The sequence below is a fragment of the Eptatretus burgeri genome, chromosome 2 (genome assembly GCF_056783735.1).
Source record: "Eptatretus burgeri isolate ZD-2024b chromosome 2, Ebu_testis_v1, whole genome shotgun sequence".
Taxonomy (NCBI): Eukaryota; Metazoa; Chordata; class Myxini; order Myxiniformes; family Myxinidae; genus Eptatretus; species Eptatretus burgeri.
The window spans coordinates 34,874,050-34,897,675 of NC_140962.1; the positions used below are offsets into that span (position 1 = coordinate 34,874,050).

General features: G+C 44.1%; 1 protein-coding gene across 1 annotated transcript in view; it reads right to left on the reverse strand.

The window, feature by feature from the left end:
- Window positions 1-552: 552 nt before the first annotated feature.
- Window positions 553-23,626, reverse strand: part of LOC147031784 (uncharacterized) — an 86,468-nt gene continuing 63,394 nt past the window's right edge. Inside the window, exons 23-29 of the mRNA XM_085849968.1 lie at window positions 22,451-23,221; window positions 18,022-18,295; window positions 13,771-13,895; window positions 12,050-12,155; window positions 4,773-4,980; window positions 1,011-1,144; window positions 553-752 (exon numbers count right to left, since the gene is read on the reverse strand). Coding sequence (XP_085706094.1) covers window positions 568-752; window positions 1,011-1,144; window positions 4,773-4,980; window positions 12,050-12,155; window positions 13,771-13,895; window positions 18,022-18,295; window positions 22,451-23,221 — 1,803 coding nt within the window. The 3' untranslated portion in view covers window positions 553-567. The remainder of the gene's footprint in view (window positions 753-1,010; window positions 1,145-4,772; window positions 4,981-12,049; window positions 12,156-13,770; window positions 13,896-18,021; window positions 18,296-22,450; window positions 23,222-23,626) is intronic.

Genomic DNA, 23,626 nt, shown 5'->3' on the forward strand with positions numbered 1-23,626 from the left:
AGATGACTGAAAGAGCTCATAGTGTTGGAGTAGAATCAGACAAAACCAAAATCTGCTGCTGTTGGAACCTGAATCGTATCTACTTTGAATATGTCGATGATTCTCGGAGCATTGGCCACAATCTCATCAATATATGCCAGATGTGATGCAGGGGCTCTGGACGGTGATTACAGCACATCCCACAATGTTATCATCTTGAATCAGGTGATGTGCCACAGTCTTTCATACAAGGGACTCTCCACAATCTCCCACTACATTTTTTTTTCTCTATGCAATCTGTAATGGCCAAAGTAGTGCAGTTCATCACTTCTTTTGACTTCAAGCCTGTAAAGTTCGGCAATCATAAGATCTGTATTCGTCGCACTTTAATTTTGATGTTCAGAGAGCATTTTGGCTTTTAAGTTTTAAAAAGAAAAATAAGGTGGTAGCGAGTGAGCATACCTCTAGGCCATCCTGTAACCCACATATGTAAATATGTATATTATTTCTGATTATGAATTCTGCCATGCACATGAACAATAAATGCAACAATAAGACCATTAGCGTTTGGGGAAACAGTACTTTAGCTTACATGTAGTGAGTGGCCATTATCTTACCAGGCTGTGGTGCTCCGTATAGTTCATCCTGGAGGAATGGCATGGCACTGATAGCACAGGGCACACGGGCAGCATATTCACGCTCAGTGGCTACAAAGGTGCTATTAATGACCTCGAGGCAGAAGAGGCGAGGAGAGAAGTTGAACTTTCCAGGGTCTGCGGCATGGGGAGAGAGAAGGGGGGGGGTTGGGGGAGAGGAGGGGGTTGGGCTGTAAAGTGGATTTGCCTTTTGTTTGTACAAATAATCTGAAACGACATGAAAGCAAGCATCATAGTTATGTGCCAGCTTGTTCAGCAATTATGGAAGTTTATGAACTGTGTGGGCTTGTTGAACTGATCCTTGGTGATTGTGAATAAAGCACACAATCCTCCAGGAGAGTCCTGTTATTGAAATACATTTTCACGGGATCGTACCAAGCAACATGCAGTCGTAGGACTTGCGGTCTTTTCGCCGAAGTGCCTCCCAAAATTCAGGAGCCTCAGCCCCTTCCTCACATTCGTTAATGGTCACGCGGCTACTATTGTGAAGACCAGCCTCGAGGGGGCATCTGGGTAGAATTGCAGAAGGAGAAGGCAGTGGGTTTGGATGCACATTGTTACTTATCCACTTGGTCATCTGGCCACAGAGGCTTATTAGGTGTTGCTACTTATTGTACGTTCTTGGCCATCTCCAACATGCTAATCTGATATAAACTAGAATGGCACTCAATGGAGCGCATACCTCCTCCAAGCTGAACAGTTTACATTGTATATTCCACTGATAGGCCAGATCTGGATTCGGACCTGAAAAAAATTGAATCAGCTTGTTCTCGTCACCTGCCCAGCTCATCCACCAAGTTTTTTCATAATCCATCTACAACTTCTTTGAAATATCATGCCATATCTCTTAATGGTGAATAACCACTTCAAAGATTTTAAATGTTCGTATCTGGATCCGGATCCAGATCTTCACCAAAATCAAATTAATTCATTCTTGTCACGCACCCAACCTGTCCACCAAGTTTCGTCCAAATCCGTCCATAACCTTTTGATATCCTGCTCACAGACAGACAAATAAGAAAGATGTCATGCAGAGCACAATACTTGTTCCCTTCATATGCTGCCTTTTTGGCTGCTGGTTGCATCATTGGTTCGGGACACGGCGATGCCGCTGATGCAGTGCCCCAATTACCAGTACACTGGTGCTCATTTTGCCTACCTCCCAAGGATGACAGGCCGAGTCAACCCCCTGGTAATAAATTCAGTGGCCAACGGGGCTCAAACTCAGGACCCTTGGATCCCAAGCCATCACCATAACCGCTAAGCCAACACCATGCTTACAATACTTGTGAAATCACCAAAACAAATTTGACCTTAAAAATAATTGGCGGGGTGAATTCAGTAACCTGAACTATAAATCCTCTTCAAATTTCAAGTCAATCGGATGAAAATTGAGGATTATCGAAATTCCACCTTAGTTGTTGACCTTTTGGTCGATGTTAACCTCAAAAATAATTGGTGGTTGAATTCAGTGACCTGATGTGCAAATCCTCTTAAAATTTCAAGTCTATCATATGAAAACTGATGATTTTAGAAATTTGCCGAAGTTGTTGACATTTTGACCTCGATTCTTGCTTGCTTGTGACCATCTCTACCATTTCATGAAGATTGGTTTAAAAATGTAATCCTTTGGCAATTGACATACAGTCAGACAGATAGACAGAATCACAGACCAAACCAAGCAATATACTTGCGAATCTACGATTTTGAAAGCAACAAAGTGGTGAAAACCACCTCTGTCCACCTTCGGTAGCGGAAGTAAAAATATACCATTAGAGATGGGGAATCCCCTGCCATTGAAAAATAATTGAAATCAGATAAGCAGTTTTCCATTTATTACAAAAAACATTTTTTTCAACATGGCCACCCCAGTCGGCCATCTTGGATCCGGACACGCCCAAAATCAATAGGGTTCTTCCTTTTCAGGTGGTATATTGTGACCCAAATTTCAAATCGATATGGCAAAAACAAAAACTTTTTTCAAGATGGCCGCCCCAGTCGGCCATATTGGATCCGGCCACGCCCAAAATCAATAGGGTTCTTCCTTTTCAAGTGGTACATGTGTGACCCAAATTTCAAATCGATATGGCGAACAGTTTATGAGTTATCGCACTCACAGCTATAAATGTTGACGCCATAAATGTTGACGCCCAGCCAGCCAGCCGGACGACCGCCCCAGTCGGCCATCTTGGATCCGGCCATGCCCAAAATCAATAGGGTTCTTCCTTTTGAGGTGGTACATGTGACCCAAATTTCAAATCGATATGGTGAACAGTTTATGAGTTATTGCACTCACAGCTATAAATGTTGACGCCCAGCCAGCCGGACGGAAAGACGACCCGGGTGATAACAATATCCCCCTTCCACCACGCGGCGGGGGATAAAAAATATACCATCAGAGATGGGGAATCCCCCGCCATTGAATGAAAAAGGTCATACATATTCCAGATAATGAGGGAGGTGAATTGGAAACAAGACACCATTTGGTCATCATCTCGAAAAAGTTCCCCAGGGGTGAGGAACGTAGTTACCAAAAATAATTGAAATCATTTAAGCGGTTTTCCATTTATTACAAAACCCATTTTTTTCAAGATGGCCGCCCCAGTCGGCCATCTTGGATCCGGCCATGCCCAAAATCAATAGGGTTCTTCCTTTTCAGGTGGTACATGTGTGACCCAAATTTCAAATCGATATAGCGAACAGTTTATGAGTTATCGCACCCACAGCTATAAATGTTGATGCCGCTCCAGTCAGCCATCTTGGATCCGGCCACGCCCAAAATCAATAGGGTTCTTCCTTTTCAGGTGATACATGTGTGACTCAAATTTCAAATCGATATGGCAAAAAAACATTTTTTCCAAGATGGCCGCCCCAGTCGGCCATCTTGGATCCGGCCACGCCCAAAATCAATAGGGTTCTTCCTTTTCAGGTGGTACATGTGTGACCCAAATTTAAAATCGATATGGCGAACAGTTTATGAGTTATCGCACTCACAGCTATAAATGTTGACGGTCGGACGGACGGCCAGACGCCCTGGGTGACAATATCCCCCTTCCGCCACGCGGCGGGGGATAAAAACTATGTAATACGAAATTAAATAATGCCCTTTGGTTGCCAGGACAGCCCACAACTAGGTTGTAAACATTTCCTTCAAAAGATGAAAATTCATCTTAGGCAGGGTGCTGCTGGGACAGTCTGGAAGGATGGAATTTGGTCAGGGTACCAGCACACAATGGCCTGCTCTTCTCAAAACATACAATTTTTTTATGGCACTTAACAGGGTTGCCAGCTTAACTTCCCCTTCAAAGGAAAATGCTGTGACGCCATTCCGGGCCTGCAAAGCACGAGGATTAGAGTTTCAGGCCAAGAATCAGGTCCACACGAGTGTTCAACGCTGAGTTTGCCACGTCTGAGCTATTGTGCCAATCCCGTGATACCAAATTCAAACATCTCCCTCATGCCCATATTGTATGGATAGTGTTGTTGCAGCCAAAGAGGTATCAGGGCAAGGGTTATGGTGGATGGTTTGCCATTGCCTTCCCACGAGCAGAGCAGAAATTTAACCATTGTGCCAATGATAACTCGCCCCCTCTTCATTGAAAGAGCGTCGGATCATTAATGTTCACCATGTACTGCAAGCAGATACATCTCGAGATTAACATCCATCCAAGGGATGGGTGCACTTTATGATGCAACCAACGTCCTGCCTGCAAAGCACCAATAAGACAGTTTGTAGGCGGTGTGAGAATCAAATCCAGACCATGCAGCCCAGGGATGAGTGCGATATCTCCATCACTCTGTCAGGAAATTTGAAGCCAGTCAACATTTACTTTGCACAATATAGTGCAAGGTCATTGCCCGTCAAGAAAATATAGATATCAGTATGCTTCAACTACCCTTTAAAGACGACATCGAAATCTGTTGGGTAAAAAATTTTTAAACACACCCCATAGGACCACGATGGAAGTCGAATTGACTTTGCATAGACACACCATTTAATGTTTTCAAGATCCATGTTGAAGTCAAAATAAATATATCGTTGTTTCAAACCATTTTTTACAACCTATCTCGATGAATGTGGCTTTCATTGGCATATCATTTCACGATCTATATTCTCTCTCTTCATTGTCGACTTACAGATCCTTAACGCAGCGAGCGGCACGCCGGCCCACGTCCCTCCCAGGCTCTGCCACTTTGCAGCCTTGCCACAGGTAGATGAGAGCTTGGTGCACGTTGAGGAGAATGAGTGAGGCCCGGGACCGCAGGCTGCTGCAGTGGCACGCTACTTCAAGTAGGCTTGCTTCGAGTGGAAGCTCTCCGCGGACACAGTACAGTCGCCACTCGGCTGGAACAATGGGTGAATTTCCATCAACCATTAAGGTGTTTATCCAAATGAGCATCTCGGTCATGACTACTACTGAAACTTTTTAATCTGAGTCACTACCTTAAGGATGTGTTGGGTTTTTTAACGCAGACTATCCTGAAAGCAGTAAATACAACCAAAGGTCACAATACTCAGTGCTGTACTTCAACAAAATCACAAACTCAGATTTAAAGCTTACCAAAACCAAGCTGGAAGTTTCCTTCGACTACCTGTGCTCTCAAAGGTCATTGATACATTTATATGGATTAATGTCGCAATAAACCCGTGAAAAAAAACATGACCCATTCAGAATGTTAATCCTGACATCAAGATAGTCTCACAGCATCACCATCATGAGCCCTCGAAAGATAGTAGCACCCAACCTCTAGACCACATCCACTGGTCATCGAGAGGAATCCAACAAATATACACTGATGGACGTGACTCCTGAAAATAATCAAAGGCACGTAGATATGATCTTACTCGCAAATACCACCCATCGCTTCGCTGACGGGAGTACTAAAGGAGGGGGGAGTGAAAAAAAAAAAGAGGGGGGAGAATGAGGAGGGGTGTGGGAAGGGAAGGCAAACATGCGGTAGATCGTTAATTACAATTCATACCGTCTCATCAAAATGATTCTGCATGGAATAACAGTGAAGACGGAAACAAAGTAATGTCTGAAATCCATTTTCTACCGTCATACTATAAACACGGCCCAGAGACAAACTCCCGTCTGGACATAAACACCGGCCAGACACATACGGAGCCAAACTCACATCTGGACATAAACACCGCCCAGGCACATACATAATCCAGACAGACCCAGAGATAAACAACGCCTGGACAAAAACACCATCCAGACATGTCTGGAGACAAACACCGTCCGCACATAATCACCTCCTGGAGACAGACACACATATGTGTGGGAGGGAGCCGCACTGTATTAGGAGGGAGTGGAGCGAGGATGGGACAGACAGAGAGAAAATGTTATGCTTTATGATTGACACACACACACACGTGGCCGATATCGGCAATTTTTCGGGAATCGGCAGGTTGGAGTCAGTACGATTAATGATTCCAGTACGTACTGTATACAACCCAGAAACCTTGAGTAGCTTTCACCAAAAAACATCGTTAAATTTATACAGACGTTTCAAGGATACGTTCACAAACATATTCTTTATAAACAGCTGCGTGTGATGGGTGGAAAAAAATGGCTTGGTAATTTATAAAACAGGTTAATACAGCAAATGGCTCAAAAATTGGACGTTTTCAAATTTATTTTGCTTTGAAACTCACAAGGAGAAACATCTAAACTTTATAAAGCAAATCCAATGACCAATTGCTTTAGAAACAGGTGTGAGGACAAAGGAAAACCTGATAGAATCTCCATAAGATACGGGATGAAACTTTGCCACCACGGCACCCGTAACAGACATGTCATGTCCACACACCCGCAGAGAGTCCGTACAGATCCAAATCTACCCATATGTACCACGTTCATGTGTGCTGTAAACATACCTCTACCTTGTAGTAACTGTCGACTGCATATCCCCATCGGGACACGAACTGTACTGCTATCAACTGTGGGGCACTCAGTAAATGGCTTAAGCACTCAAGCAAGCACTCCAACGGAACGCCTTGATTGGCAAGTGATTTCCAATTGCCGTCGATAAACTTATGCATCCAGAAACGCCCAAGCAACGTCCGAATTGGACAAATAAATACTTTTTATAGGGGTTAGTGGAGGAAATGGGAAAGCAGTGCGAGAGGAGCGAATGGGGAGGCAGCATACCAGGGCATTACCGGGCGATAAAATACGTCCAAACAGCAACGTTTTCTTTCTAAACATCGTGTTCCATAATAAAAATCAAAACTAATGCTATCTATTAGGTAAAAGCTTGCCTGCAATTCAGGACACACACACACACACACACACACACACACACACACACACACACACACACACACACACACACACACACACACACACACACACACACACACACACACACACACACACACACACACACACACACACTAACCTCATCGCGGTTCATGCTAAACATGCACGCGCACCGATGATGCACTCATCCTTTCACTCGCACGAATTTCCACACACCCACACTGCATGGTGGCACATCCTGCGTGACTTCGATGCCGCAGCACGTCCACTCCCCACGAGGCTTTGGTGCTACAGAAGCACATAGTTCGCGAGACGGCTACATAACCTCCTCCACAGCACTACGGGCCCGAGTTCGAGTTCAGATCGCACGCCCGCAAAACCCATGTATGGCACACATGTATAAACCAGAACAGGCAGGCACACACCCCAGGGAGAGTCATTTGTTCCCATTTCTACCACGTCCATGTGTACTGTCTATGTACCTCTTCACTTGCAGAAACTACTGACTATTCATATTTTTCAGTAATTATATATTGGTATATTTATATTCATATTTTGTAATGCAAGAAAGTAATGAAACAGTGTAAAGCAAAAAAAGCCTCTTCACCTGCAGCAACAAAAAAGCTCCTCTTCACTTGCAGAAACTACTGACTATTAATAAATTGGCAGAACTATAATAGTACTACATGACTGGTGAACCCATTGGGTTCCCATTGTGACAGCGGTTGATAAAAAAAATCATTCAAAATATAAATAAAAAAAGATAGCTCCAGCGAGCTATACTGCTGAGGTTGTTTGCATTGATCAAATTCTCCTGAAGAGGACTTCACTGAATCGGGAATTGATTTCTTTATATTTTTTTCGTTGCCCGATTTGAACGAAACTTGATACTGCACACCGCAGGTGAATGGTGAGTAAGGTGGCCCTAAAATTTTTGCGCTATCGTGTCCCGTTTTGGCTGTATTTTGGGAACATACATACATACAAGATGAGAGTTTTAGTAATATATAGATATTTTATTAATATCTTGTAATGTGAGCAAATCGCCCAAAACGGAAACAGCAAACTGCATATGTAATTCCTGAAAAAAGTACCCATGTGGACTGTGCCGTCATGGATTGCAAAAGTAGGTTAGGAAGCACGGGTTTCACTCGATGAATTTACACTTTCTGCACATTCCATAATTTTTTTCTTCACTCAACTTTTTCTACTGTTCAGACAATGATATTAAGTTTATTGTTTTGCTTAAATAAATACAGTTACAAGCCGGGAGGCGACCATGGTTCGCGGGCATTACTGAACAATGCCACAATCGAGTTAGTGGAAGCTTTTGAGGAAGCCCTACCGTAAAAACCCATCTCTTCCGTCAAAATTGACCAAATCAAATCGCATTTTTTAGATGTTGTACTTATGAACATTACGCACAGCTTCCAGGAAATGAAATTGCGAGAAAAAAAAATCAAGAAAAAAAATAATAATAAATAAAAAGTTGAAATTGGGCGTGGCTCCGCCCACAAGGGCGTGGGACACCCCTCATGCAAAAAGACACAACGAGACCATGATATCGAGCTTGTGTCCACGTTTCATCAAGATCGCATCAAACGTCACGGAGCTATGCTATGGAGAGAGAGTCACAAACAGACAGACACACAGACACAACGAAAATAGTGGTCACTGCTGGTGCCCGCGAACCAATAAAAATCGCTAATTTATTAAAATTTTCGAATTCCATTCAAGATTTCAACATTTATTTTGTCCTCCACTTCCGATTCTCAAATCCTTCATAATATTTCAATTATATAACTTTAATTAGTCCGTGAGAATAGATCGTGTTTCCAAATCGAGGCAAGTTTGAATAGGCCAAACAAAATGGCAAATTAGGACCCCATCAAGTGTGAGCGAGATGTCCGAGGGTGTTCAAGGATGTGCCTGGTAAAGGATAATATGGAATAGGCAAAGCCTAGAAGCGAACGTAGAATTCTTCTTACATTCGATGCTGCAATTTCTGGTTACTTCGGCCTGGATTCGGGATCAGCAATCAAATAATGTAAATCACGATTAAAAATTATTTTTTGATGATGCGGGAGATATCTTTATTAAAATCAGTGGAGGAAATATACACCATGTCTGATATTTGGGTCTTTCATATCTCCGACGATGCCTTTATCTCCCGGGACGCATCATTCCCCATGACAAAAACCGTAAGCAAAAGGGTCATAGCCGACGACACGGATTCCAAATTGCCAGGGTATTGTGTTGTTGTTTCCTATTCTCTCATGTGCATGCGTTGAGTATGAAGCTCACTACGTTCGCGATAATTAAATAAGGCCATTAATTATCTTCAAAAGGGGTGTTTTAATTATCTCAAACACCCAATTTTCACTCTTGCACTTCCTTGGAGTTTTGTTAGTATGCATGCAAAGTTTCAAGCTGCTCTGTTTTGGAGTTATGGAGGACGGACGGACAGACGGACATACGCGCGCGCGCACGCACGCACGCACGCACGCACGCACGCACACACACACACACACACGATACAAAATGGGTTTATTACTTAAGGCCCTGTCACACCTTGACGATTTAGCCAGCGTATGCCAGACGTATGCAAAATTTGGCTAAAACGCTGGCACACGTAGAATACGTTATTGGTAAGTTTGTATACGTTAAGAGCACGCTGGAATATGTCATAGTATGCTGGCATACGTCGTAGTACACTGGCATACGTCGTAGTACGCCGAGGTGTTAGACAAATTTTCCATGCTTGAAATTTTTCAACGTATGCCAGCGTACGACCCACACGTTCAGCATAATGCTGGCCATAAGTTGTAGGCACGTTACCTGTAAGTTACTCATAAGTCGAAACACGTCGAGGTAATGTTTAGCGTACTCGAAACTTATTTCTAACCTATTAGTAACACGTTGTAGGCACGTTACGCGATCGTTGACATACGTCGACACACGTTACTTGGAAGTTACTCATAAGTCGAAACACGTCAATGTAATGGTTAGCGTCAGTGTTCCAGACTCCCTGGTTTTTTTTGTTTTGTTTTGTTTTCTTCGGTATGATGGTGATGTTAACACTTCGATTTCTAGTGCGGTTACAATATAATATAATTAATAGGCTGCCGCTCAACGATTTAAAACATAACCGCACTAGAAATCGAAGTGTCAACATCACCGTCATACCGAAGAAAAAAAATAAAATAAAATAAAAAACAGGGAGTCTGGAACACTGACGCTAACCATTACATTGACGCGTTTCGACTTATGAGTAACGTACAAGAAACATGTGTCGACATGTGTCAACGATCGCGTAGCGTGCCTACAACTTATGCCAGCATATGCGGAATGTGTGTCATACGTCGAGTAATTTTCAACATGCTGAAAATTTCTCGACGTACGACGACGTATGCCAGCGTACTACGACGTATGCCAGCTTGCTATTAACATGTACAAAACTTACCCATAACGTATTCGACGTGTGCCAGCTTGGTTCGGCAAATTTTTCATACATCGGCATACGCTGGCTAAAACAACAAGATGTGACAGCGGCTTCACACTTCGATGTCTAGTGCGGTTATGATTTAAATCGTTGATCCGCAGCCTATTAATAGCCTACGCCACATGATCGTCGGCGATACGCTGCAGCGTGCTATGCATAAGTTAGACTATCGTTGGGCATATGTTGTGAACGCCGACAACACACTCAGCATTCGTTGGTACAAGTTATCTATATGTGATTAAAACGTTCTGTGTACGTTACTAATATGTTATGCATACGTCCAACACGTTATTATACGCCAAAAACTTAAAAAAACATCAATAGTTCAGCGTACGCCAGCGTTTTACATACATTTTGAGACCTTGCCATACGCTGGCTAAAACGTCAAGGTGTGACAGGGCCTTCAGAGGTGAGCACACACTAAAATAAAGATGGAAAGAGTTGATTATGTTCTATGACATGTTATCAGAGGGTGCTCTCAAGCTGTGGGAGCAATGGAATTGCAATCTACCTGTGAGATCTACTACCTTTGGCCATCCCCCAAACATATTCGTGATCTCTTCCACCCCTTCCACCCCAAATCTTCTACCTTCTATCTTCAATCTCTTCTCTCCCTTCTATCTTCTACCACAAATAATCTCATTCCCAAACACTCCTTTTTCCCTCTCCCTCACCGCCTTTCGTTTGTTCGTTGTGGGTTGGTTTTGTAGCTTTTCTGTTTACTTCCCACTTTACTCTTCCTCTTCTTGCTGTGTTTCAGTCAGCTTGTGTGTAGCCTGTTCACAACCATGTGTCCTTCTCCCCCACACACGCTTGATCTCACTCCCACATCTACTCTGCTGTTGGTATGTACCCCCTTTCCATTCTGCTTTAGCTCTCATGAGCCTCGATAATGTATAGAAAAAAGAATGATGCAATTGTGGAAGAGAAGGATAAAGCAAAGTCTTTGCTCTTCCATGAGTCTCAACTTTGTATGCAAAAAACATACTGGTCAGTAGTGGAGGTGGCAAAGTAACAAACAAAAAAGCGGTATTAAATGATGATCAATGTGACCTTCCTTTTTGATAAAAGCACATCTTCACTAAAACGTTCTGCTAGCAACACATAACTAGTTGCAGATTAAAACTGGACAAATAATGACATGTTTTATCGACCACTCGGTCTTTATACCCATCACTTTCTTTATACAAGAAGATGATTTGGAATACCGGATACCACCAAGGGTGCTGTACAATACACATTTACAAAGAGAGAATTGTGGGTCTTCCCCACCTTGAACCCCCTCACCCAGATATGCTACCCTGACAGAAACCATACCTGGGGAAACCATACCTGGGGTACCCTTAGGCAACATGTAAAATTTGGTTGGATTTGGTTCAGTAGTTTTTTTTTTTTCTTCTTTAAGTTTTTGAGGCCTATAAATAAACAAACAAATATACAAATTCACTGTTATAGTATACATTTCCTCCACACCACCAAGATGGTCCCTCAACACTCCCTACCCAGTCACACCCAATTTTGCCCTTTCCAAATAAACGAACCAACCAATCACATAACCGAGACTGATGTGACGGATTTGCAACTCGAGCTCTTTGCAATCTGTCTGATAACAAACCCATGAGACCATACAAGCCATGTCTCACCCTGTGTTCCTGCCTCTTCATCCTCTCGCTTGCCAGCATGCACAATCATCCCTCCCTGAAACATCTGCAGCAGACAGGCTGGCTCCCGCCCCTGGGTCACGACCACCTGTGGAAGAGCACACACATGGAACAATCTCATTGGGGTCATGGAGTCAAAAGTGTCAGGAGCTGTATCATTCATCAAAACCAACCATTTATAACAGCTCAAGCATAAAATTAGCAAGGATTTTAACAAAGGTTACTCTAAATTAATTTGTTCGACATACAATTTGCATTTCGCTCCTGGGTGCTCTTTTAGTTGGACGTCATCACTTGTTCATGCCTGGTATTGGCTTAATGGTTAAAGTGGTGGGCTTTGGATCCTTGGATCCTGAGTTCAAATCCCATCTTGACTGTTCAATTATTACCAGGTGGGGTTGACTCTGCCTGTCATCCTTCCGAGGTCGGAAAAAATGAGTGCCAGCTTGCTGGTGTACTGTGTCAGAGTGGCGACCCGTCTTGGATTGTGCCCAACAGCCAAGGAGACTGCTTAGGCTACACCAACGCTCTTCACAGAGTATGGTCCCAATGCATGCATGCATCACTTGTTCCCAGAGTGCATTATCTTCCTATCTCTGGTTGTTGCAGCCCTTATTCGATGCTAAAATGTGATCTCTCCAAAAGTGTGCTGTGATCTCTCCATCCCCAAGTGGGTCAGGCACTGTTTCGCACCTCACACCTTTCCTCTAACCTTACATTATCACTATGCTACCACTCTCCCGACACTTCACGGTCCTCCTTCCTCACCATTTACTACCTTCCACATTGAGATCGACACAGGCCCGCCTTGTCTGTATCAGGTGAGCCAGGGGCCAAAGCCAAGCTCCGCTCTGCTTCTTATATCATCTCTCTTTACATCTACCTTGCCAGTTGAATGATGACACCTGTCCTATGTGTCTAGTCATAAGTAAGATCGTCTAAAGGGAAAAACATATGTGCTCGGGGTAAGTCTGCTCTTTTGTGTCTTTAATTGTTCTGCTTGCCGTATATGCTAATTGATTGTTTGGAAATATGTGCCTCATGATTATTGCCTTGCTCGATTGCAAAATACCTGCGACTTTATTCGGTAAGCCTCTTTCAAACCTGCTCCTTCATCATATCCTTCATAGGTCAGACATAATTTGTACGTATTAGATAGATGGGAAGTTCTGCCCCACTAATTTGCTCCAACCGATAGCTGACCAACACCCACCGTTTTCGCTTGGTCGGATGTAATAAGTGGACAGGGTGCAGTCGAGAGTGCAGTTCCTCAGTTGCAAATGCCAAACTCTAGTAAGGTAATGCGGGTTAATTGGACGAGAGGACCCTGCAAGGTTTGGTGACCCCAACCAGCGTCCGTGGTTGCTAAGCAACTCATCAGGCCGCAGAGTTATCGGTGGCTGAAAGTTTCAGGTTTGGAAGTCAGGGAAGTGGGTCCAAGAAACCCCCTCATGATAGCCCATGTCCCCCAAAACCGTACCAATACCTTTGTCACGTTTCATAAACTTCCAAAGTAAAGCATTGCGTCTCGAGAGGTTAACTAACCCATTGACCCTTTCCATTCATTTGGTGAGGAGGTGAGGTATCACTATGACAAATAAGTGTTTCAATTTTATTTCAAAAATACTCAATGGATTGCGATTAGGGGAATTTGTATCATGATTTGTATCATGCAAGCAGACGTAACAACCATCTCAGCTAACCTGTGGTCCAGGTTCTGCCTCCAGCTCCGAGGAGAGGACTGCACGTGCCATGCGCTCAGTCAGCGTACCATGGCGGCCCTGCCAGAAGAAGTAAGCGCAATGTTCTGTACCAGCACCCTGCCCATCTGCACACAGACACGCAATGCTCACAAACTATATTTGGTGCCAGAAGATCAATAACTATTTACCCATCGATTTAAAATGTAATCCGTCTCCAAGGTATTCTCATTCTTTTTTACAAACATTCACAATATTCTCTCTTCCTTGCACCATTTACTCATTCGGATGAGGTCAGCAGCTCCGCGAGTCGGTATACTTGGCCAAAGTCTTTAATGAACTGCCGACTACTACCACTACTACTAATAATGCGTATTCCCCCACAATTGTCAGTCTTCCATTTTTCTGCCAATGTTTATGTGGACTAAGGCAAATCTCAGTAGCGCACTGGTGTAGCCAAGAGAGTCGTGGGCATCCTCGAGGATGGCGCCACATTCGACCGGGTCGGTGACCATGGTAAAGGTTCATGGCACATTACAGGGATATATGGGCCGGTACATGTTCATTTAAGCGGCAGACATCTCCAAACAGGGAGAGGCATCTCCTTACAAATATTAAGTGTGATGGGGCCAAGTCGAGTGGATGTGAACCCCAAGGATGTGGGGATGACATCACATGTGGAAAGATTGCAGGGTGTCTTGGTCCTTTTTCAAAGTGTCCATATCTCACAACTATAGAGAACAGGAAGGACACATGTTCTGTAAATGCGGAGCTTTGATGGTAAACTAATACGGTGCCATTTCCAGATGACTTCTGGTTGCTCCAATGACAGAGCCAGCCATGTTGATTTGTCTACGTACATTAGGGCCACAGTATCCAGATGAAAGTTGGAGCCCAGGTCGATGAAGTGGTCCACCAATTCCACGACAACGCCGGTAGTAGGTATTGGTAAGGGGGGAAGGTAGTGGGGAGGGGGGAGGGACATGGCAACATTCTGTTCCTTGGTTTTTTGTCATGAGGATATGAGGCGTAGACTTTTAGCAACCGATTAAAAGCGGTTGAACATGCCTGGCCAGTGGGCAGGGTCTTTTACAAATAGGGAAGCATTATCTGCATCGAGTAGGTTGGTGATGACTTCTCTACCAACATAAATTCCAAGCTGATCTGAACACCTTGACAGGATTTACTCCCTCATGCAGCAGAAGAGGGAGGGAGCAATGACGCAGCTCTGACGAACCCCAGAAGATGTGGGAAAAGGTGGTGATGTCAGTTTCCACTCTAACACAGGCGAATTGTATCTTTGTGGAGGTTCCGGATCAGGTGAAGAAGTGATAACGTAACTCCATTGCCTCTCAACACCTTCCATAGGGATGTCCAATCAACAGTCAAATGCGGCCTTGATGTCGATAAACGCTACATTTAATGGGTGCTGAAATTCCCAATGAAGTTTTGCGAGAATGCAGAGCTAGTATGGCATCTGTCATAAATCTGTTTGGGGTGAAACCAGTTTGCTGGGGGTGTCTATGTTGTAGTTGAAGGGGGTGAATACGGTTCAGAAGAACATGAGGAAATACCTTCCCAGGGACTGAGAGTAGGGTGATCGGGCAATAGCTACAACAGTTAGAGTGGGGGCCTTTGTTAGATGGGAATTATTATGCCATTCCTCCACTCTGCTGGAACATGCCCAGAATTCCAGACATTTATGAAAAGGAAATGCAATACCTCACAGATTGGATTCTCGGCACATTCAAACAGTTCTGAGGTAATGTCAGATTCAAACATTACCGCTTTGCATAAAAAAGGTGCAAAAACAGATCCCTGCAACGACAGACCAATCAGCCTTCTCCCAATCATCAGCAAGGTTATGGAATCCATCATCACTTTCAACATCAAATCCTTCCTCTTCTCCAATGGCCTGATTTCCGATCATCAATTTGGATTCAGACCAGGTCACTCCACCCTGGACTTGCTGCTCCTGCTTTCCTAAAAATGGATGGAAGTCCTCAATGCCAGACATGAAATCATAGCCATATCCCGAGACATATCACGTGCTTTTGACACGGTCTGGCACCCTGTCCTGCTCACCAAACTCTCTTCCTATGGTATCCAAGGCCATCTCCACTCATGGCTCGCAGACTTCCTCTTTTGTCGCAGTCAACATGTGGCCCTAAATGGAGTTCTTTCATCCCCTCTTCCTGTCCAGGCTGGAGTTCCTCAAGGCAGCATTCTGGGCCCTGTTTTTTTCTGGTTTTCATCAATGATCTCTCCCACTCTGGAAAATCCTCTTTATCCCTTTGCTGATGACTCCACCCTCTGCCGTAACATCTGTCATCCCTCAGATCGGCAAGCAGCAGCCTCTTCTCTCTCTGCAGATCTGGATAATATCACAAACTGGTCCAACACATGGAACATGTCTTTCAATCTTGACAAATCTCACACTCTTACTATGTCTCTCCGAAAGGACCATCTCGAACCCCCCTCCATTTACTTTCTCAACAATCCTCTTGAAGAAGTCCTTTCATTAAAGCTGCTGGGTCTCACTATCTGCCATGATCTTTCCTGGGAAAAACACATATCCAAGCTGGCCTCGAAAGCCAGTCACCGACTGGGCATCCTCTGTCGTGTAAAGTCCTTCCTTGGCACACCTGAGCTCCTGACCACATACGAAGCTTTCGTCCGCATCCTGATGGAGTACTGCTCTCCCCTCTTGGCTGGTGCTCCTGCTTTACACCCAGCTTCACTTCATGCTGTAGAAACCAAGGCATTTAGGATCATTGGTATCTCCTGTGATGAAGCTGAGTCTTTGGGTCTCTCACTCTCTCATGGCAGGCAGGTCGGTGGTCTTTCTGTCTTCTACAATCTCCTCTCCGGCCTTGTCCTCTCTTCTCTGTCTGCGATATGTCCCGCCACCCCCCCACCCCATATTTCGGCAGGACGCTCAAGGTCCGCCAGCAACCCCCTTCTGGTAAAACTACCAAAATCAAGAATTACTGCTCACCTTTACTCTTTCATTCCTCTTTTTTTTACCTGCCTCTGGAACAAACTCCTACACTTTCTTCAATCCCACTCTTCCCTCCAAGTCTTCAAAGCAGCTGTTCACCACCATCTCTTATCTTCCTCCATCCAAAACCACGATCTTTTCTACCCCGTTAATCCACCCCAAACCCATTTCCTTCAAATTCCTTGCTTTCCTTCCTGAATGTCCCTGTTGTGTAAGGTCCTGAAAGTCCCTATAGTGTCCATCTTTACTCTGTGTACCCTGCCCCATTCCCTCTCCCTCCCACAGATCTCCTCATGCCTCTGTTCCCCACTGTTTTTTCCTTCCCTTTCCACCCCTCTTGTCTCCTGCTCCCCTTGTACATTCTGTGTGTGAGCTCTCATACAAGCCTCGACATTGCGTGATAAAAATTTTAAAAAGTGCATTCCGTACATGAGCTCTTCCTGCCATTGGGTGCGAAGTTTTGTGATTCTGAGACTCAATGTCTCGGTGCTACGTTAATCAAGATGGCAGAGGGAAGCACGATGATGTCAGTGGTGTGGAGCGTTGCAGGTGAGAGATGGGATGACTGACGGACTGCAGATACGAGTCGGGTGCACCATTACAACCCTGAGAGTACTGTGAGAGATGGTCAATGACGCGCCACCACAAAGGATCACCACCACAAAAATTTGATTCCATCAGATTTTCACCTCTTTCCAAAACTCAAGGAACACCTTTGTGGAGAACTTTTTTTTTCATCTGAAGATGATGTCAACGCCACTGTGATGTACCAGTTAAGTTGGCAGGGTGCACAGTTGTATTGTGATGGCACCACAAAACTACTTGAATGTTAGCAGAAATGTGTGGATCGCAGTGGTGATTATGTTGAGAAATACAGTATGCACCATGTTAGAATAAAGATTAATGTCAGTATGTCTGTTTCATTTGAATATCTTGCCACGGCATCTGTTTTGGAGAAACAGAATAAGAGGCATTACTTTTCAACATCCCTTCACAAAAACCTTGGTTATACAAACACCTGAAAACTATGCATACATTTTCACAATGGGCTTCAAGTGTGTGTAAGTGTGTGTGTGTGTGTATGTGTATGTGTGTGTGTGTGTGTGTGTGTGTGTGTGTGTGTGTGTGTGTGTGTGTGTGTGTGTGTGTGTGTGTGTGTGTGTGTGTGTGTGTGTGTGTGTGTGTGTGTGTGTGTGTGTGTGTGTGTGTGTGTGTGTGTGTGTACGTGTATAAAGCAGAGAAAGTTGCTGAACCTGTTGGCATAAGCAAGCATCGCCACTTTACAACATAGGTATCCCCTTCGTGGAACTGGCCCACACTGGGTCGTGGCAGTCTGCTGTAGTCGTAATCCAGGATGTGCCAGGCTGCAACGCAGAGTGTGGCCAACTCATAGGTTGTACCATCCCTCGCCCGGGCCATGCCATGGCCTCGGCCCACATCGACTCCCCAGAGTACCAAGTGTACAGAAAGTTCACCCCGACCGAGCAGCATCATCTGATTTGCATTGTAAGGTTGTAATTCTGCTGGCTGTGGGTGAGTATGAATAGAACAAGGTAATTGATAAAGATAACACAATCATAAAAATAAGAGGTATTTTTTGTTTTAAGGTGATATGAAATTTATAATTTTCAAAGCAAAGACAATTTATACCACCATCTGATGAGATTATCAAGATAATTAAGGAATTATTTTTGAGTCATTCGAGTCAACATGATGTATGCAGGGTGTTCCAAAAAGACCCGGACAACTTTGGTTGTTAATCTATTGTCGCGGGCATGATGGCGCGTTTTATCCTCCAACCTAATTGTCGTGGACGGGCGGTGAACACCGACCAAGCCAGATCGTCGAGCAATTTTCTTAAGGAGGCAGCCACGTGACCTTCAGAGATTATGGCGTGCGCGGGAGGGGTAGGGTGGCATTGGTGGAGCGACGGAGGCACAGCACAAATGGTTTCTACTTGAACCCACAGATACACTGACACCATCATTTTATAATAAACACGGGGATTTAATGAAAATAGACAAATATTTACAAGGGATAATAAATCAGAATGTAATAATGTGCGAGGTAAACTAAAGTCGAGGCACCTCTACACACAGACTTGAATGTGGACAAGAGGAAACGAAAGAAAAGAAAATTCTCCCATTATTCTGGCACTTAGCTTGGTCCAGAGATGGTCTTCATGGAACTTTGGGATCGAGGAGCTTCATCCTGCGTGGGTAAATGCGACCAAAATGGCGCAGAGCCATTCTCTGGGCAGGAAACATATGTGAGGTAATTAGTGGAGATATTCAACGCCAAGGCTAACCAACCGCCGTGCAGCTTCCTCGTCAATCGTGCTTGCCGATGCTGTTCTCTGCAGAATGGCACCACTCCCTTCGGTGACATACACGAGGCTTCGAGATCCATCTCATACGACCCAACCAAGAGTCAATGGCCAGCGTCTTATTCCACCACATGAGCCAATTCGCCTCAGCACGAAAATGAGAATCGTGCCGTCTTCTTCATGCGACGAAAGAAAGCCAGCCATAATGCCCGATCTTGCACGCCATCTCCTCGCTCTGTCATCCCTCGACCACGTGCGTCCCTTACACCCAACTCCACCCAATCAAACCAAAATCTCTCCCTTCTGACATCATTCCCATCAATCATCCACCTCTGGGAGTGGATTGTTGGCACGAAAATCGGGAAGGTGGGGCTTCTGCCTGCTCAGCATATTTTGCTTGCTTGTTGGTATGGTTGTTGTGATAAAAACGCACTTCTTTCATGGCTGGCTTGTAAATACAAAAATACGGGAAAAGGTCACAGGGGGCAATCACATCCTGAGGAAAATTGGTCTTAATCCCTATCTAATTTACACAGCACCACTCCCCGTGTGGTGACATGTTACACTGAAGCTCACAGTTTCCTAACTTGACTTACATTGAGATGTCTCCTCCACGTCCACGGACCAAGCAACTCTACGCAACCCTAACTTTCCTATGAAATTCCTCCATGTACCCCCAAATCCTAACACTATTTAGAACCACAACTAATACAACGATACTCTGATTTATATGATACAGAAACTCATAAAGTTTTGTGCACACCATCAATATACTGCAATGTGAGCTCCGTTTGTCACGTGCAGGACTTCAGCTCAGCATGTTTGCGTCCACCAATATGCATGCAGCTGTGATCTGAGAATGAAGATCTTGCCAGTTTGCCACTTTGGTGTTGCAGACAACATCTTGGACAAACCTCCACAAAAAAATAAAAAAACAACGAAGGTTATGTCAGGTGATGGTAGAGGCCAGGCGGTTGGTCCATCTCGGCCAATCCAGCGACATAGAAAATTCTAATTCAGGATGGCTCAAACCACGAAGGCCCAATGAGGGGGAGCGCCATCCTGTTGAAAAATTATATTGGTCTTCAATTTATGGGAAGACGCATCCTTCCAACATGTTCAAGTAAATTGTTGAGGTCACTTTATTCTCTACAAAGGAAAAATGGACCCACCCACCAAACGATCATGGAGAAGGCCACACCACACATTGACCATTAGACAGTCACGTATGTGTTCAATGACCATGTGGGGGTTTTCAGAGCACTAGATCCTCACATTGTGCCAGCTGACATTCCCCAATACATGAAAGCAAGCTTTGTCTATACACATGACCTTTTGCAGGCAATCTTCGTCATTGTCGATGCGATTGAGCATTTCCAAGGCAAACACCTTGCGTTTGGGTCCGTCATTTAGCTTGAGTTCCTGTAGAATCAGTGCCTCATCTTATATATTATTTCCGAGTTTGTGGTTTCGTGTCGCGCTATCTTCGACTTTGTTCTGCACTCGAGTAACGTGATATTCGGCTTACATTATCTCAAAGACCAAATGAGGTACATGGTACAAAAAAAGTAAATAAAATGGTTCTGAAACAGTGAAATCGTATTCCACTTACTGCATTAAAGTAAAATTACTACTGATACTCTGCATCAGTTCCTTTCTCAAACACACCCACCCCAACATGTCGCGCAGAGTGCGGGTTATGCTCATCTTATATATTATTTCAGAGTTTGTGGTTTCGTGTCGCGCTATCTTCGCCTTTGTTCTGCGCTCGAGTAACGTGATATTCGGCTTACATTATCTCAAAGACCATATGAGATGCATGGTACAAAAAAGTAAATAAAATAATAAAATAAAAAATAAAATAAATAAAATAAAATCATAATAAAATCTTCTTCTTCTTCTTCAGTTCCTTTCTCAAACACACCCACCAACATGTCGCGCAGAGCGCGGGTTAGGCTAGTAGAAATCAAGCTTCAGTCTCTTATGCAAAATACTGTGTGCAGTGGTGGTTGGTACTCCCAGTTCTCTGCATGTACGTCAAATTTATTTTCTGGGACTTCATTGAAATGATTCACACACTTGTTCAAAGTCTGCTGCACTTGGGCTTGGTCAATCGGTACTTTTCTGTTTCTGACAACTTTCAGTCTCCTTAAACCTCTTGTATCACTCTCTTATACTTGTCCGCGATGGTGGATTCTTACCATACCGTGTACGGAAATTATGTTGAACTTGTATGTCGGATCTCATCTCGATGAACCATTCAACACATTGAGCGTTCTCCGAAGGAGTTGGCATTTTCTTTTTTATTAAACCACCAGACCCGGAAATAAATAAAACTTTACGAGTGTCTTTAATATAAAACTCGAGTAATTCGACTGCGCGCAGTTGACGGGTATGCTGCCTCCGCTCTCCCACACAAACACTTGAGTATTGACATATTTGACCCTTGACCTTTATCATATCTGGCCCAAAATCTAATCAGTTAATTTTTCTGTCTAACTTTACTTTTGTACCAAGTTTGATGAAATTCTGTCCAATATTTGAGTTAGGGCGTAAACAGTAAAATTTTAGAGTTTGACCTTGACCTTTATCACATCTGGCCCAAAATCTAATCACTTAAATGCCCTGTCTTACTTTACCTTTTTACCAAGTTTGATGAATTTCTACAATTTGCTTCTTGAGTTATCGTATAAACGAAAATCCGGACGGACGGACGGACGACCCAGAAACAATGCCTCCGGCACCCTTGGTGCGGAGGCATAAAAACAAAGGGGATCATTGTATCATTTGTGGTACTAAAGTTTGTGGTACATTTGTGGTACAACCAAAGTTGTCAAAATCTTTTTGGAACAATATATATCATATCATATACAATCTATAATATATACAATATATAACATACAATATTTAATATATACAATATATACAACATATAACAAATGCAATATATATCATATATAATATATACAAGCCTGGTGTTGGCTTAGTGGTTAGGGTGGAGGCTTGGGATCCCAGGGTCCCGAGTTCAAGCCCTGTGGGCTGCTGAATTAACACCAGGGGGTTGACTCAGCCTGTCATCCTTCCGAGGTCGGCGAAATGAGTACCAGTGTACTGGTCCCGGTGTATGCCCCGGTTAGAATAGGTGTACCAGATCCCTGTGTGTCGTAAGAGGCGACCAGGGTTGGCGTCAGGAAGGGCATCCGGCCATAAAACATTGCCTCAAGAAAAAGCCCAACCCCTGCACAGCAGGGAAAATGGCTGTAAAAACGGTCATTTTATATATAATATATACAATAAATAACATATACAATATATAATATATACAATATATAACATATACAATATATAACACATACAATATCTTCTTCTTCCTCTTTCGTCTGCTCCCGTTCGGGGTCGCCACAGCGGATCAACAGTCTCCATTTCGCTCTATCCTCCACATCTTCCATTGACACTCCAACCGCCCGCATGTCCGCCCTCACAGCATCCATGAACCTCCTCTTTGGCCTTCCTCTTCTCCTCCTGCCTGGCGGCTCCATCCTCAGCATCCTTCTCCCGATATACTCCGCTTCCCTCCTGTGCACATGTCCAAACCATCTCAATCTCGCCTCTCTCACTTTGTCTCCAAACCGTCCTACCTGCGCTGTTCCTTGAAAATACACATTCCTTATCCTGTCCATCCTCGTCACTCCCAACGAGAATCGCAGCATCTTTAACTCAACCACCACCAGCTCCGCTTCCTGTCTTTTTGTTAGCGTCACCGCCTCCAAACCATACAACATAGCTGGTCTCACTACCGTCTTATATACTTTCCCCTTCACTCTTGCAGCTACCCCTCTGTCACAAATCACTCCTGCAACTCTTCTCCACCCACTCCATCCAACCTGCACTCTCTTTTTCACTTCTCGACCACACTCTCCGTTACTTTGAACAGTTGATCTCAAGTATTTAAACCCATCCACCTTCCCCACCTCAACTCCATGCAAACGCACCATACCACCACCCTCCCTCTCATTTACGCACATGTACTCTGTCTTACTCCTACTGACTATCATTCCACTTTTCTCCAGTGCGTACGTACCTCCACCTCTCGAGGCTCGCCTCAGCCTGCTCCCTACTCTCTCTACAGATCATGATGTCATCCACGAACATCATAGTCCATGGAGACTCCAGTCTGATCTCGTCCGTCAACCTGTCCATCACCATTGCAAACAGCAAAGGGCTCAGAGTTGATCCTTGGTGCAATCCCACTTTAACCTTAAACTGGTCCATCATTCCTACCGCACAACTCACTGCTGTTACACTGTCCTCATACATATCCTGCACAATCCTCACATACTTCTCCACCACTCCTGACTTCCTCATACAATGCCACAACTCCTCTCTTGGCACATAATCATAAGCTTTCTCTAAATCCACAAACACACAATGTAACTCCTTCTGGCCTTCCCTATACTTCTCCATCAACATTCTCAAAGCAGACATCGCATCAGTGGTGCTCTTTCCTGGCATAAACCCATATTGCTGCTCAC